The 16,856-nt window shown below is 37.0% G+C and overlaps 1 protein-coding gene across 3 annotated transcripts in view; it reads left to right on the forward strand.

The window, feature by feature from the left end:
* Nucleotides 1-16,856, forward strand: part of syne1a (spectrin repeat containing, nuclear envelope 1a) — a 160,053-nt gene that overhangs the window by 141,993 nt on the left and 1,204 nt on the right. Inside the window, exons 130-145 of one of the 3 annotated variants that reach the window (XM_048206457.1) lie at nucleotides 2,964-3,126; nucleotides 3,643-3,830; nucleotides 4,231-4,381; nucleotides 6,789-6,971; nucleotides 7,571-7,708; nucleotides 7,951-8,142; nucleotides 8,496-8,790; nucleotides 8,909-8,977; nucleotides 10,141-10,244; nucleotides 10,358-10,484; nucleotides 10,570-10,781; nucleotides 12,230-12,430; nucleotides 13,031-13,159; nucleotides 13,408-13,620; nucleotides 13,746-13,838; nucleotides 14,338-14,396. In XM_048206457.1, the coding sequence (XP_048062414.1) occupies nucleotides 2,964-3,126; nucleotides 3,643-3,830; nucleotides 4,231-4,381; nucleotides 6,789-6,971; nucleotides 7,571-7,708; nucleotides 7,951-8,142; nucleotides 8,496-8,790; nucleotides 8,909-8,977; nucleotides 10,141-10,244; nucleotides 10,358-10,484; nucleotides 10,570-10,781; nucleotides 12,230-12,430; nucleotides 13,031-13,159; nucleotides 13,408-13,620; nucleotides 13,746-13,838; nucleotides 14,338-14,396 (2,517 nt within the window). Of the gene's footprint in view, nucleotides 1-2,963; nucleotides 3,127-3,642; nucleotides 3,831-4,230; nucleotides 4,382-6,788; nucleotides 6,972-7,570; nucleotides 7,709-7,950; nucleotides 8,143-8,495; nucleotides 8,791-8,908; nucleotides 8,978-10,140; nucleotides 10,245-10,357; nucleotides 10,485-10,569; nucleotides 10,782-12,229; nucleotides 12,431-13,030; nucleotides 13,160-13,407; nucleotides 13,621-13,715; nucleotides 13,839-14,337; nucleotides 14,397-16,856 lie in introns of all 3 variants that reach the window. The other 2 variants (XM_048206455.1, XM_048206456.1) reach the window with 2 other exon arrangements.

Consider the following 16,856-nt stretch of genomic DNA (forward strand, 5'->3'; position numbering starts at 1 on the left):
AGTGTAGAGTTTTTTGCTGAAGCAAAAGTATCCACATTGTTCAAAAGCAAACATATTTTAAATCTTTCTTACACACACACAGGTTTGTTTTGCTATCAAAGTGAGGACATTCCATCGGCGTAATGGTTTTTATACTGTACAAACTGTACATTCTATGCCTCTACACTACCCTTACTCCTAAACCTACCCATCACAGAAAACTTTCTGCATTATTACATAAAGTAATAAAATAAAATATTGTTTAGTATGTTTTTAAAGCTATTTTAAATATGAGGACCCATGAAATGTTCTCATATTTCATGTTTACGCCATAATACCATTGTAATACTCATGTCATTATACAAATTTGTGTCCTCATAAATCGGAAAAATGCACACACACACACACACACACAAACACACACGTGTTTACTTAGCTATCTGAACAGGGAAATTCCATAGACTTCTATTGTTTTTATACAGCTAGTTATATATATATTATATATATCTAACCTTAACCAACACTCTAACCCTAAAAGAAAACTTCTTGCATTTTTACAATTAAAAAAAAATTATTTGCTTGATTTTTATACCATTTATACAAAGGAGGATGTTACCAAAAGGGGGTTTTGTCAGATTTAGCTCACTTCTGAGTACAAATATATCAACAAAATATGGTTAAGTAGGCCCACATGTCCAAAAACACAATGTTTTGGATTTCCAATTTAGTTTTTTTTTTCCTAATTTACATTTTTTTCCTCAACATCAACAATAATATACTAATTAAAAAAAAACTGCAAAACAAGTTTTAGATTTATTTTCAAGATAAAAATAGTTGGTATCGTTTATCACTATCTTTGTGTGTGTATATATATATATATATATATATATATATATATATATATATATATATATATATACACATGCACACACACAAGAGACACACACATTCCAGTCCTCTGATAAACACATGCTAATGACTGTCGTCTTATTTTAGCCACAGCAGTATTTGTCACTCCCAGCTGCTCATGCCTGCACTTGAGAGCAGTTCACACACACATGCTCAGATACCCCACACACTAACCAGAGTAGTAGAGAAAGCCTGGACACTGTTATTCTGACGAAAGAGAAGGGGAATTTTGACAGGGTGGAAGTATTACTTTCTTCTGGGACACTTGATTGGGAAGATTAGGCCCAATGGTGCTGGAAATGGGCACTGATGACATGGCAGGATGCCCTGGACAGGACTCAGATCTGCCAGAGTGTGACTGCGACATTAACAGGCAGGAAATATATATTCACTTATCATTTACATATTATAATTTACATATTCTCCAGATATTTCAATGCAGTGCTGGAATTTGCAGTGTATTGTATTTGGTATTTTATGTCATACTTAGACATGTGACTAATGGTGAAGTGCCTGAAATGAGGATTATTATTTTATGTGGATGAAATATGTAGTTTGAGGTGTTTAAATAAAAGTACCATAGTTTTTCTCCAGACACGTGATTGTTCAAATGTACATTATTGATCAGAGACCTCAGTTTGTTAAATGAAGAAAACACTTTACTATGCTGCATTGGTTGACCTTCCGTTGTGTTTTAGGAATGTAGTAGTGTGAAGCACAGTCACGCTGAACCAATCAAATACCAGGGTTACATGAGGGCTTTATCTCACCAGGTCAAACTCTGTCTGTGTTTTTGCTAACTGCCTGCAGCATACACCAAATTTTCAAACAAAGTTAGCTGAAATTGAAATGTCCACTCTGCGTCAGTGTGCTTTGCTTTATGTCTAACCTGAGATAAGATAAGACATTTTTCTGAGAGATAAATCTGGAATGATGGCACAGCTGAAACATACTATGCTGGTATTTGTGAGTGTGACAGTGTGACTGCATTGAGCATGTGATTCTGGAATTCAGGAATTAAAGGAAACACTGACACCATTGGATTGCATTCTGTCTCTGCTTATGTTGTTATATTTGCAGTACAGCTTGACCTCACATCAGTTAACAATGTAAAGCAAATGTTGTATTTAAAGGGATAGTTCACCCAAAAATGAAAATTCTGTCATTAAGTACTCACCCTCATGTCTTTCCACACCCGTAAGACCTTTGTTCATCTTCAGAACACAAATTAAGATATTTTTGATGAAATCCGAGAGCTGAACGAAGGTCTTACGGGTTTGGAACGACATGAGGTTGAGTAATTAATGACAGAATTTTCATTTTTGGGTGAACTAATATGTAAACCATATGTTTATATTTACAGTACATTAAAAATGTTTAAATAGATGCTAGAAATGCTGTTGTAAGCAGTAACATTGTATAAGCATTATTTTCAGTTAATTATGCTGTGATGAAAGTAGAAATTAACAATATTGTTTTTTTAGTATGATATACATTTTTATTTAAAGATTAAATTTGACAAAAATAAATAAAATAATTATCAAACTACTATAATAATAACTAAATATGCATTGTTATTATTATTATTATTATTATTATTAAATAATCATAATAATTTATTTTATTTGTATTTATTATTTTTATTTAAATTTATATTGACTTTATATTAACAAAAATTTATTTTTGTCTTTATTTGGGGCTTACTGTTAAAATTAAAATGCTATGTTTTTTCGAAAGACACAATACTATAAAAGTATTTCCAATCAAAATATGACTATTCAGAAAAACACACTCAGAAAATAAATTATTGAGTGTACACCCCATATTTAATGATTCTTTGAAAGGCATCTTTTTTTCTTTTTTCTTTTTTTTTTCTTTTTTTCTCGAGAGAGCTGATCTCAAGTTACCTTGACTAAACATTAAATATGTTTGCACACTGCACAGTCCTTGTTCATAAAGCTTATAGTATAGCTTATAGTGTCATATTGTACTTTTTTCATGTTTTCTGTGTTTGTGATTATGCTTCATCTGAATCAGAATCTGATGTTAATACAATCTGTTTCTGGGGTCTGTAGGGTCAAGAAGTTGAGGGAGACACTAGTGGCCGTGCAGCAGCTGGATAAGAACATGAGCAGTCTGCGCTCCTGGCTGGCTCAAGTCGAGACTGAACTTTCACGACCCATTGTCTATGAGACCTGTGACTCACACGAGATCCAAAGAAAACTCAACCAGCAACAGGTAACACACACACACAGAAATGACATTCATTCACAGGCAGCCACATAACAGTCTATCATTATAGTTAGTCATAAAAAAGGTCATTAAACATAAATTTCCCTGAGATATAAAAGACACACAAACATTTCTTAGTGTATTGTAAAGACCTGTTAAATCGCTACAAGTGAAATGAGAGTTTAAAAATCCCGGTGAGAACTCTTCAGACAAAATGAACTTGACTTCATCTGACCCAGTTACGGTTTTAGCATTATTATGTATCCTCATTTTACCCAGCAACAGCCAGCACACGTCATCCTCTTTATGCATTAGAGACAAATTATCATATGATTATAAAAGGGCAAGTTCTTTTTAGTTTTTTTGGACCTGATGATGCAACAAGATGAAACATATTTATGGAGAAATGCATGACTGCAAGCTTCTCTGCCTAATAAACTGAAATAACATAGAAACTGCCAAAATAATCATGATGTCAGGATGTCTTGAGAAGCTCAGTACAAATTTTCTATCTCTGTGCAGGATCTGCAGCGTGACATCGAGAAGCACAGCACCGGTGTGGCATCAGTGCTGAACCTGTGTGAGGTGCTGCTGCATGACTGTGATGCCTGTGCCACAGAAACTGAATGTGAATCCATCCAGCAGGCCACACGCGGCCTGGACCGCCGCTGGAGAAACATCTGTGCTGTTGCAATGGAGAGGAGGCTCAAGTGAGTGTGTTTGTACTGTATAGTATGTTTTTACTGTATTTCTGAGCAAATAAATGCAACTTGCACCATAGGAGACCTAAACTTTGAACAGTAGTTAGTATATATGCTGACTGCACTTGAATAAAATGTGATGAAAATGAAGCACAGTACAATCAAAATTAATTCTGTAAAAAAGTCTAAAGTTGAAAGTGAGCTGTTTAGGATAGTTAAACCAGACCACCAGAGGAATAGCTGTGAGAGCATGCGATGCCTATTGGCTCATTGTATGAAGGTTATTTCAGAGTTGACTTCAGCACATGATGAACTGTTTAACAGCCTAAAATTGTACAGTTATATTTGCAGGTATATTTTTAGTGTGGACTGTGTAGACGTTTGAACCCTACTGTATGTGTTTCTGCAGGATTGAGGAGACATGGAGGTTGTGGCAGAAGTTTCTGGATGATTACTCCCGTTTTGAAGAGTGGCTGAAAGTGTCAGAGAGGACAGCAGCTCTGCCCAACTCCTCTGGAGTTCTGTACACCATCGCTAAAGAGGAGCTCAAGAAATTTGAGGTACTCTGAGATCCACAGAGAGAGTCACTGGGGTTCAGAGCAGAGTTTCCCAATGCCAGTCCTCGCGCCTTCCAGCTCTGCACAGTTTGTATGTCTCTCTTATCTAACACACTTGATTCGGATCATCAGCTCATTAGAAGAGAACTCCATGAACTGGGGTGCGTCCCGATTGACAGGGTCCCTACGAAGTGTTCACTGCTCCCTACTCCCTGAGCACAGGATATCTGTTGAAGTTCACGTCACTTGAAAATATGTGTTTATTCGCAACATCGTTATCTGCAATGTCAAACATAGACAAAACTCCAGTTGTGCATATTAGAGGAGTTTACGGTTTGATGCCATAATATACTTCTGTAAATAAATATAATATAAATACCATATTTAAATTTAATATGCATGTGTGTAATGCATCCATAAAACTATTAATTAATTATAAATTTTACTTAAAGGTGCCCTCGAATTAAAAATTTAATTTATCTTGGCATAGTTAAATAACAAGAGTTCAGTACATGGAAATGACATACAGTGAGTCTCAAACACCATTGTTTCCTCCTTCTTATATAAATCTCATTTGTTTAAAAGACCTCAGAAGAACAGGCGAATCTCAACATAACACCGACTGTTACGTAACAGTCGGGGTGTACGCCCCCAATATTTGCATATGCCAGCCCACGTTTCCAACATTATAAAAGGCATTAGACAAGGGCAGCCAGTATTAACGTCTGGATGTGCACAACCAAATCATCAGACTAGGTAAGCAAGCAAGAACAATAGCGAAAAATGGCAGATGGAGCAATAATAACTGACATGATCCATGATAACATGATATTTAGTGATATTTCTAAACTGTCTTTCTAAATGTTTCGTTAGCAATAGCATGTTGCTAATGTACTGTTAAATGTGGTTAAAGTTACCATCGGTTATTACTGTATTCACGGAGACAAGAGAGCCGTCGCTATTTTCATTTTTAAACACTTGCAGTCTGTATAATGCATAAAACACAACTCCATTCTTTATAAATCTCTCCAACAGTGTAGCATTAGCCGTTAGCCACGGAGCACTATCAAACTCATTCAAAATCAGAAGTAAACAATATAACAGTATACAATACTCACATAATCCGACGCATGCATGCCGCATGCATGACGAACACTTTGTAAAGATCGATTTTGAGGGTTATATTAGCTGTGTAAACTTTGTTAAGGCACTGTTTAAGGCAAGTGCGAGCTCTGTGGGCGGAGAGCACGGGATTTAAAGGGGCCACAGCATAAATCGGCGCGTTTATAATGATGCCCCAAAATAGGCAGTTAAAAAAATTAATAAAAAAAAAATCCATGGGGTATTTTGAGCTGAAACTTCACAGACACATTCAGGGGACACCTTAGACTTATATTACATCTTTTAAAAACATAATCTAGGGCACCTTTAATCTAAATCTGTCCAATTCAAAAGCCCTAAACTGAATGATAAATGTATGTTGCGATGTTTAATATGAAAATAAATGTAATTTGGTAATATGTCTTTTTATCATATTTAACCGTAATCGTGATAGTTGACTTGTAACTGTCGCATCTTATGCGCTTTACACCTGTGAACAGCAGCATACAAACACACCTGATTCAGATTGGAATCTCCCTTAAGATGACCAAATACCCTTTTAAGTCCACTTCGTAGTGCACATATTGTCGAATAGAATCCTTTCCTCTATTGAGCGTGTCAGATAAGAGAGACATACAAAATGTGTAGAGCAGGAAGGTGCGAGGACTGGAATTGGGAACCCCTGGTCTAGAGGACAACCGAGAAAGGTATGGAGCCCCTATAGGGACATGGTGAAGGAAAAAAATTGAGATTTGAGGAAAAATTATTTGCCAATTATTTGTCTTTCGCTCACAAAGAACACAAATGTTTTGTGAGCACACGCAAAGTTTCTCTGGAAAATCTCTGGAGAAATCAAAAGCAGTCATGACCTAATGGTTAGAGAGTCAGACTGGTAACCCGAAGCTTGCCGGTTTTGATTCTCAATACCAGCAGGAAATGACTGAGATATCAAGTATCTGTCACCAGCCTGTCCTCTGATGACTCGTTCACTTTCCAGAGACTGGGTCAGTGGGGTCTCTTCAGCACGTGTCTCACTGCAGGCATCCAATGGCTACCGTCCTGTCCACTTTAACCTTTAGTCTTTTACCATTTGAAAGTTATCATTGAAGACTGAAACAAATGCTAAAACCTTGATTTCATTTAAAAATGCTTCACATAATTCAAACTTAAACAAGGTGTAGCTGGTGAGTTATACCAGTTTGTTTGTAAATATTTATCTGTCTAAAGAACTTTGTTCACATAGTATGTAATGGTGTTTTTGCACGAGATACTTCTAGCTGGTCTTACTTACATTGCTATTATATCACAGGCATTTCAGAGACAGGTGCAGGAGTGTCTGACCCAGCTGGAGCTGATCAATAAGCAATATCGAAGGCTGGCACGCGAGAACCGCACAGACTCGTCCTGCCATCTACGACAAATGGTGCATGATGGGAACCGACGCTGGGATATACTACAGAGGAGAGTAGCAGCCATCTTGCGCAGACTTAAGGTGATGTATTATAAGTTATACTTTATATACACTACTGTTTAAAAATTTGGGGTTAGTAAGTTGAGTAAACTGATATTTTTATTCAGCAAGGATGCATTAATTTGATCAAAAGTGACAGTAAAGATTTCTATTTCAAATAAATGCTGTTCTATACATTAAAGAATCCTGAAAAAAACATGAATCACAGTTTCCACAAAAATATTTAGCAGCAGCTGTTTTAAACTCTGATAATAATATGAAATGTTTTTTGAGCATCAAATCAGCATTAGAATGATTTCTGAAGGAAAGTGACATTGAAGACTGCAGTAATTATGCTTTGCCATCACAGAAATAAATGACATTTTTAAAAAAATGTATTAAAATAGAAAAGTTATTTTAAATTTTAATGATGTCATTGTTTTTAAAGTATTTTTTATCAAATAAATGCAGCCTTTGTGAGCATGAGACTTCTTTCAAAAATGTTTAAAAAAAAAAAAAATCTTACCTTGTAGATACTTTTAATTATATTCAGAACCTCTGTAACAATCACTATTGATGCAGAACCTAACCTCACAGAGAAACAGTGTGAGTCATTGACTTGTCCCTCTTTTGTCCTGCAGCATTTCATTGGTCAGAGAGAGGAGTTTGAGACAGCCAGAGATGGTATTCTGGTATGGCTAACCGAGATGGACCTGCAGCTCACCAACATCGAGCATTTCTCTGAGTGTGACGTTCAGGCCAAGATCCGACAACTAAAGGTGAGGGCTGTGTGTGCATGTGTGATTTACATTTAAAATATTCATTACATATAACATATTCATGTTAATATTATTGCCCAAAAATGTTTTTATACATTGACAATTCACTAACATGCATGATATATATATTTTAGACCTAGAAAACTCATAACAAAATTATTTTTACTTGTTCTGTAGAACATTTACTTAAAATTGTATTTAAAATTCTTATCACTTCACTTGTGATTTCTTGTGTGTCCCAGGCATTCCAGCAGGAGATCAGTCTGAACATGGGCAAGATGGAGAGTGTGTTTGGCCAGGGGGAGGTGCTGATGGAGAAGAGTGAGCCTCTGGATGCTGCTGTCATAGAGGAAGAGCTGGATGAGCTGCAGAGATACTGTAGGGAGGTGTTTGGTCGGGTGGAGCGCTACTACAGGAAACTCACACGCCTGCCGGTGAGACATCTACACAGGGGCTGGGCGATATGACAATATATATGGAGTATTCATGTAAACACAGTCAGCTGTATCTTAAGTGAACGTAAACATTTGGGGTGAAAACCGGACGTGTGTCAGTTTATTACATCTGTGCATTCGGTCTTAAAGTGACAGCAGCCTAATAAACCTGCTGTTGTCTGTGTCTTTAATGTTAATCAAACAACAAAAGACACAGAGAAAATCACTCACTGCTCTTGACTGAATAACTTTTGAATTTTTTATAAGGATTAGTGTATATTTAATTCATATAGTGAATTTTGCTTTGCATGAGTAAAGGTGGCTCTCACTTTCGTGCTACCTCTTGTTCGCAGCTAACCGATGATGAGTGTGAAGGCTCAGATCGTGAATTGGAGTCAGGTGACCTCTCAGACCTTCAGTGGAGTGAGGATGATGCCCAGACATCTAGCAGACCACCTTCAGCTGCCACTGCTCCTGCTCGCACAAATGGCTCTGGCCGGGACACCCCTGCCAGCGTAGACTCTATCCCTCTAGAATGGGACCATGACTATGACCTGGACCCCATGGGACATACCATGTCTGCAGAGCGGGGTAGACAAAAAGATGAGGATGAGGAGTTACTGTCTATGGCCACTGCAGCACTTACAAGTGAGTGTGCTTGACTTGGATGTTCATGAGATAATGCTCCAACTGAGTGTCCACCACCCGGAACAGGTCTTCTCTATAAACTGTTGGTATATCTTGTTGTGTATCTCTTTTTCTACAGACGTAGTGATTCCTGAGAGCCCTGAGGCTTATATAAAAATAACAGAAAACACATTGAGGTCCTCCTCTGGTAGGCAATAAGTTGCGGCATGCTAAATTAATGCTTAATTAAACTACACTGCATGCTGAAGTGTCCTTTTCAAATATATTGCATGAACTATTGCATGATTTTAAAAAAGGGCACGTCATACATTCTGAGAGATCTGGTCTGTTGCATTTCCCAACTTTAAAAGCTTTCTCAAAGCAAAGGATGCTAATAGGCATTAGATCTGAAGGAAAGGGAGAAAATACGGTTTTAAAGCACCTCCTTGAAAATAAACCAAAAGAGAGAGTTGAGAATTTGATGAGAGAAACTCCAAGAGATTTGAAATGTAGTCCAGTGGAAATAATTTATAGTTTAATAAATCGCAAGGCTGCTGCATCTGTTGTACAGTATATTGAGATCAGAATGAAATAAAAAGCAATGAATCTGAATAAAAGACAACCCAGTCCATATAAGTAAAATAAAATGATTGGCAATTATTTGTAATGCATATTTTTCTCTTTTAGTGCATTTAAAATGTAATTTATTTATGTGTTGGCAAAGCTGAATTTTCTGCATCATTACTCCAGTCTTCACTGTCACATGATCCTTCAGAAATCATTCCAATATGCTGATTTGGTGTTCAAGAAACATTTATTATTATCAATGATGAAAACCGTTCTGCTTCTTAATATCTTTTTGGAAACCGTAATACTTTTTTCATGTTTTTTGATAAATAGAAAGTTCAGAAGAACAGCATTTATTTGAAATAGAAAGCTTTTGTAACATAAAAAAGATCTTTACTGTCACTTCTGATCAATTTAATGCATCCTTGCTGAATAAAAGTATTTATTTCTTTAAAAAAAACAAAAAAATCTATGAGGTGATGTCACATCTGTAAAGCGGATCTTAGGTCATGTTGCCCTATATTTGGAATCACTTGCATGGATAAGTTTTACAAATGCCCATTCCTTCCTGCATGTTTTTTTCATTTTTTTATTGTTATAACTAATGTTATGTTAAATATAGAACAAGTAAGTTATCTGTATAATATTCACATTCCATATTCAGCGAATAACATGAATAATACTTAACATGTTTTAAAGCTTACAAAACTCCTAATACATTCACAATGTGATCACAGAATGATCCTTATTTTTTTAAGGTGGTCATGTGACATCCCATGATAATCAATACATTAACTCCTGCAGGCGAAGCAGTTCGATTATTAGACAACATGCTGGACACCAGCCGTTACAGCCTCCAGCAGACAGATGGCACTATGGGTGGCCACGACACCTCTTACATGGGCTATGTAAGTACAGATTCGATGTGTCTGCTCAGTCAGTTTAGTCTGTAATGGCAGTATGTGGCTATTGAATGAGGCAAAGTTAATAAACGTTTGATTTGTTTCTTTTCTCTGCACAGATGCGGCTAATGGATGATTGCCGTGGCAGTCTGAATGCGGTCAAGAGGGTTGAAGGGGAGCTAGAGGAGGAAGAGGACAATCTGTCAGGCCTGAGCAACCCTGATAACACTGAGACACAGAGCACAGGTTAGTCCAGCACAGAGACGCTGAAGTTGCTGAGTACACAATTATGTTTAAATTTGATGGTATTGTGATAATTGTCGTATTTCAGGTGTCATTGAGCGCTGGGAGCTGATCCAGGCCCAGTCTGCTGATTCAGATCACAAGCAGAGAGAAGACCTGGTGCTATGGCAACAGATGACTTCTGACCTGGACACCATGGAGGTGTGGCTCGGCCAGGCCGAGGCCGAGTTAGCAGAGCTAAGGGGGAAAGACCTCAGTGCAGATATACACACTATTGAGCAGAGAATTAGAAAACTCAAGGTTTGTGTTGCCTATTTGGTTTACAAGAACATTTGTGCTTTCTACATGTTTAGTAAGCTTCCTATTGGTGGGCTGCACAATTGACCATAGCTTTTGAAAATCATCACAAACGAGATTTACAGAGCTATTCTGTTTGTAGTCTTAAAATCTAGATAAGAATTAAAATATTCGAACCATGGATGATAAACATTTCAACATAGCCAACAAAATTATTGTCACATGACCTTGTTACATGCCTAATCAGACTGTTCACCAAATGCTATTTTGCCACAGGTTCCCTCTGGTATAGATAATGTTTTGTTTTGTTTTTATAAAAAGCAGCTTTTTAAATTTAAGAGTATGTGGATAACGCTACTTAAAGAGCCTTTTCCATTCTATAACAAAAATTGAGAACCGCTATTCTAAAAGCCCATTAGAAATCCCAAGAGGGACCCATGGTGAATTGGCATCATGACTTACCAGCTCTGTCTCTGACAGCAACATAGTGTTGGCCCAGATCTGGCCCACAACTGGTCCACGTGTAATCCACATGTACCAGATGTGGGCGAGATCTGGGCCACACTATGTTGCTGTATGGGGGTTGCTGCTAAAAAGAAGATGTCTTCTAATTTGACAAGGAATCAGAATAAACATTCTGCAAGGTGAAATGAGTTTCTGTACAAGATTAAGATTTTGCAATGTTTTTCAAAGAAGTCTCTAATGCTCACCTCGGCTGCATATATTTGTTCAAAAATACACTAAAAACAATAATACTGTGAAATATTATTATAATTTAAAATAACTTTTTTCTGTTTGAACATATTTCAAAATTATATTTACTCATTTGATGGCAAAGCTCATTACTCCAGTCTTCAGTGTCACATGATCCTTCAGAAATCATTCTAATATGCTGATATGGTCACAGGGCTGGCCCACTTTGCATTATAAGCAGTTGCCCTAAATCTCATTGAAAAAAAATTATTTCTATACTTTGTTGCTGAAAGTACAAATTAAGTATTTTGCATTACTGTAAATATAATAGTTAGTCATGCCCGAGCTGTAAACAGATACATTTGTCACTGACAGCTCCATATGTGGGTTGCTCATATGTCTACACTGTAAAACAAGTCTTGCTCACACACACACATTGACATTTCAAATCAGGCAGGATGTCAGCAACAGAAATAAACCAGAGGAAATCCACAGCATCCCGCTGACCCACATACAGAGTCTGTTAAAATCTTGGAGCATCTGATTTCACCAGTTTATTTTTAGTTGAACACAAACTAAAATGTGTATACAGTCCAAAGACTGTAATTGGACCTCACTTTCAGAGCAATTTAACAACTGAAATAAACCATCAAAGACCTGATTAACCAAAATAAGACTTAAATACACATCACAATGCATTCTCAAAAACCGACACACACAAACTTTCTAACACAAACACTTTGTTTTTGTCTCAACAGGAGTTACAGAAGGCCATGGATTCCCATAAGTCCAAAGTACTGTCCATCAACTTAAATAGTGTTGCACTCCTCCAGACAGACTCAGAGGAGAGCCAGGAACTGAAAGCGAAACTTAAGGAGATGAACTCACGCTGGGATCGACTGGGAAAATCACTTAAGGATTGGAGAACAGCACTCCAAGATGCTCTGATGCAGTGTCAGGTACATACATGTTCACCTGCATGTACATTACCCATCAAATGTTTGAGGTCAGTAAGATTTTTTTTTTTTTTTTATAAAAAGAAAGTAATACTTTTATTCAGCAAGGATGCGTTAAATTGGTGAAAACTGACAGTAAAGACATTTATAATGTTACAAAAGATTTATTTTTCAAATAAATGTCATTTGTTTGAACTTTCTATTCATCAAATCCTGAAAAATAATATATCAGTTTCCACAAAAATATTAAGCAGCACAACTGTTTTTTAACATTGATAATAATTAAGGAATGTTTCTTGAGCACCAAATCAGCACATTAGAATGATTTCTGAAGGATCATATGACACTGAAGGCTTGAGTAATGGTTAGTGAAAATTCAGCTTTCCCATCACTGGAATGAATGACATTTTAAAATATATTCAAATAGAAAACAGTTATTTTAAATTATAATAATATTTCACAATATTACTGTTTGAAAGTGTTTTTGATCAAAAACATTTTTAAAAAATCATACCAACCTCCAACTTTTTAACGGTAATGGACATTAAAGACACGCACACACATGGGCAGATACTGTCACTCAAACTTTTTGCTTCTCAACAGGAGTTCCATGAGCTGAGTCATGGTCTTCTTCTCTGGCTGGAAAACATTGACCGCCGGAGGAATGAGATTATCCCAATCGCATCAGGGCTAGATCGCCATACACTACGAGCTCATTACAGAGCGCTAAAGGTACCTCTGAACAGGTCACTGCTTTTTGCTATGGATGGACATACAAATTTGCCTACTATCCACCCAAGACTGAATGCAGAATAAAGGTTAAGAATAGACCACCCCACGAGATAGTATGTTGAAAATAGCATGGCCATCTATTGTACTTTAAAGTATGTTTTTCAGCATCACATTATGAAAATTCATCCATAGTCGAAACGTTCTTAAATTTACCAAGCTAAACTACATTGATACATATTTGTCTGCAGCAAATCCAGCGGGAGCTGACGGAGACTGAGCAGAAGGTGGACAGTCTGCAGGAGCTCTCAGGACAGCTGCTGGTGCAGGCACATGGCAGCGAGTGTCTGGAGGCCCAAGAGAGGGTGCACGTCATCGGGAACCGTCTGCAACTGCTCCTGAAGGCTGTCGAAACATACCTAGAGCTGCTAGATAAAGAGCTCCAGGCTTCTGGGAACAGACAGGTCAGTCTTAAAGCACATTCATTGCTTATTCATCTCTTTAATGGCCCATTTTCCATCAGCACTGTCCATAATATCAGACTATCTCCATTTCAAAGCTAAAACTCAGATCTTCACCCAACTCACAGGATGCGTCCCTCTGGTCTGTTACGGATGACGCAGATACTTCTGGATCAGTCAGTCCTGTTTCAGATGTCAGCGTTTCTACTAAACGACAATCGGTAATGCATCTCCTCTCCCTTTTTTGATATTATTTTGGGCATGCCCTGTAGGTCACTGTCCTGCTGAAGTGAGGTGGTTGAGCTTATATCGGGGGAAAGTTTTCACTACGCTGGTTTCAGTTTGATATTTCTCATTGACAAAATCCCCTGGGATATTTGCTCACTTCCTCATCCCCCTGTAAAAGATGTTTATTTGTGGCTCTGGAAGAAATATATACAAGAAACACTGGCTTTACCTTTCAGACAGGCTTTGAAACAAATCAATTTGTTTGAAGGTGTCTGTGTGGAAAGCCAGGTTTCTTGCACCTTGCAAGATTTTTTTTGTCATTGCCACCTATTTTGCTGCCGCCTTTTTGTTTTGTTGTTACTGGTTTGTGATTATACTGATGGCCTGGCTATATGTCTCTGCTTGTCACCATGAGCTTTGTCTTTATTTGCTGGGACTGAAACATTCTTTCTTTCTTTTACCCCTCCCTCCCTTTTGCTCATTGCACAACAGCTACGAGGCAAATGTAGTGTGTCAGAACCAGGATCCTCTGCCAGGCTTCCACGTCACAGGTACCTGTTTCTCGGCTTTAGAATGCAGGGGGGATGATGGAACTCATTCCAGATCCAGATCCCAGATCCATACCATCAGAACCATTCAGATCAGAGGCCATATCCTCTGTGGAGGGAGTCCACATGGGTTGTTCAGTTCTAAGAAATGAATTTGTTTTGGTTCCAAGTCAAGGATTCTTAGTAATCTTATGTGTTTTTCCCCAAGAACATAATATTGAGTCTGACAATGTAACTTTGTGTCCTTAAAAACATAAAAACCATTAAGAATCTATGTTCAGTATCTTAATGGGTCCATCATCTTTCTCCATTCTTGATGCCATGTGAAAATATTGAAATGTATCAGTCATTTTCCAAACCATGTACCTTTTTTTTTGTTGCTTTCATTGTTTTTTGCAGTTTTATTTTTGTGATGCGCTCACACTCATCTCTGCCTTATATCAGAGAAAAATACATAAAGGCAGCCATATTGTGTAAAACTTAATAATAACTTTCATTAACAACATTAGCAAACATAACATGTATGTAATGCTTAACAAAGTATTTTTTAATTTACATTCAAATAGATAGAAATGCCATGACACCTCAGTTCGTATATTTTCATATTTGAGTGCACATAACTTACTGAATTGTTAAGCATTATATCATGTTTTTTGTGACTTCTTAATGAAATATATTAATGAAGTATTATAAAATATGGAAGTGTCTTTGATGTTAACAAAAATATGGGAAGTGATATCTGCCCGAGAACAAAGGAACTGGAGATTTAATGTGTGCAGACTGTCAGCAAGTGACTTCATTTATGATTATATGCAAAAAGAAAAACAGTGACAGATGCTAACAAACTGTTTGCTTGAATTAAGATGGTTAACAATAACAAAGATTTAAAAGGTTAGTTCACCCAAAAATGAAAATTCTGTCATTAAGTACTCACCCTCATGTAATTCTACACCCGTAAGATGTTTGTTCATCTTCAGAACACAAATTAAGATATTTTTGATAAAATCTGATGGCTCAGTGAGGCCTGCAATGCCAGCAAGATAATTTACACTTTCAATGCCCAGAAAGGTACAAAATACATATTTAAAACAGTTCATGTGACTACAGTGGTTCAATTTTAAAGAAATGACATACAGTGAGTCTCAAACACCATTGTTTCCTCCTTCTTATGTAAATCTCATTTGTTTAAAAGACCTCCGAAGAACAGGCGAATCTCAACATAACACCGACTGTTATGTAACAGTCAGGGTGTACGCCCCCAATATTTGCATATGCCAGCCCATGTTCAAGCATTAGACAAGGGCAGCCAGTATTAATGTCTGGATCTGTGCACAGCTGAATCATCAGACTAGGTAAGCAAGCAAGAACAATAGCGAAAAATGGCAGATGGAGCAATAATAACTGACATGATCCATGATATCACAATATTTTTAGTGATATTTGTGAATTGTCTTTCTAAATGTTTCGTTAACATGTTGCTAATGTACTGTTAAATGTGGTTAAAGTTACCATCGTTTATTATTGTATTCATGGAGACAAGAGAGTCATCGCTATTTTCATTTTTAAACACTTGCAGTCTGTATAATTCATAAACACAACTTCATTCTTTATAAATCTCTCCAACAGTGTGTAATGTTAGCTTTAGCCACGGAGCACCATCAAACTCATTCAGAATCAAATGTAAACATCCAAATAAATACTATACTCACATGATCCGACGCATGCATGCAGTATGCATGATGAACATCTTGTAAAGATCCATTTGAGGGTTATATTAGCTGTGTGAACTTTGTAAATGCACTGTATTATAGTCGAGAGCTCGAGGGGGGCAGGGAGCATGCGATTTAAAGGAGCTGCGCGCTGAATCGGTGCATAGTTAATGATGCCCCAAAATAGGCAGTTAAAAAAATGAATTTAAAAAAATCTATAGGGTATTTTGAGCTGAAACTTCACAGACACATTCAGGGGACACCTTAGACTTATATTACATCTTGTAAAAACTGGTTCTAGGGCACCTTTAATGTTATGAATCGATGAGAATACTTTTTGTGCACCAAAAAAACAAAATAATGACTTTATTCAACGATATAGTGATGGAAGATTTCAAAAACACTCCCTCATGAAGCTTCGAAGCTTTACAAATCTTTTGTTTCGAATTAGTGATCAGGAGCATGTGGTGAACCATTGAAATTTCGAAACACTTATGACATAACGAAGCCTCGTTTACTGAAATCATGTGACTTTCACGCTCCGAACCACTGATTCGAAACAAAAGATTCGTAAAGCTTCGACGCTTCATGAAGCAGTGTTTGTAATCGCCCTTCACTAGATATTGTTGAATAAAGTCATTATTTGGGTTTTTTTTTTGGTGCACAAAAAGTATTATTGTTGCTTCATAACATTTTGAACCATAACAGGTTAAACCACTGTATTCACATGAACTTTAGTAGCTTTCTGGGCATT

This window comes from Megalobrama amblycephala, linkage group LG11, assembly GCF_018812025.1.
Source record: "Megalobrama amblycephala isolate DHTTF-2021 linkage group LG11, ASM1881202v1, whole genome shotgun sequence".
Taxonomy (NCBI): domain Eukaryota; kingdom Metazoa; phylum Chordata; class Actinopteri; order Cypriniformes; family Xenocyprididae; genus Megalobrama; species Megalobrama amblycephala.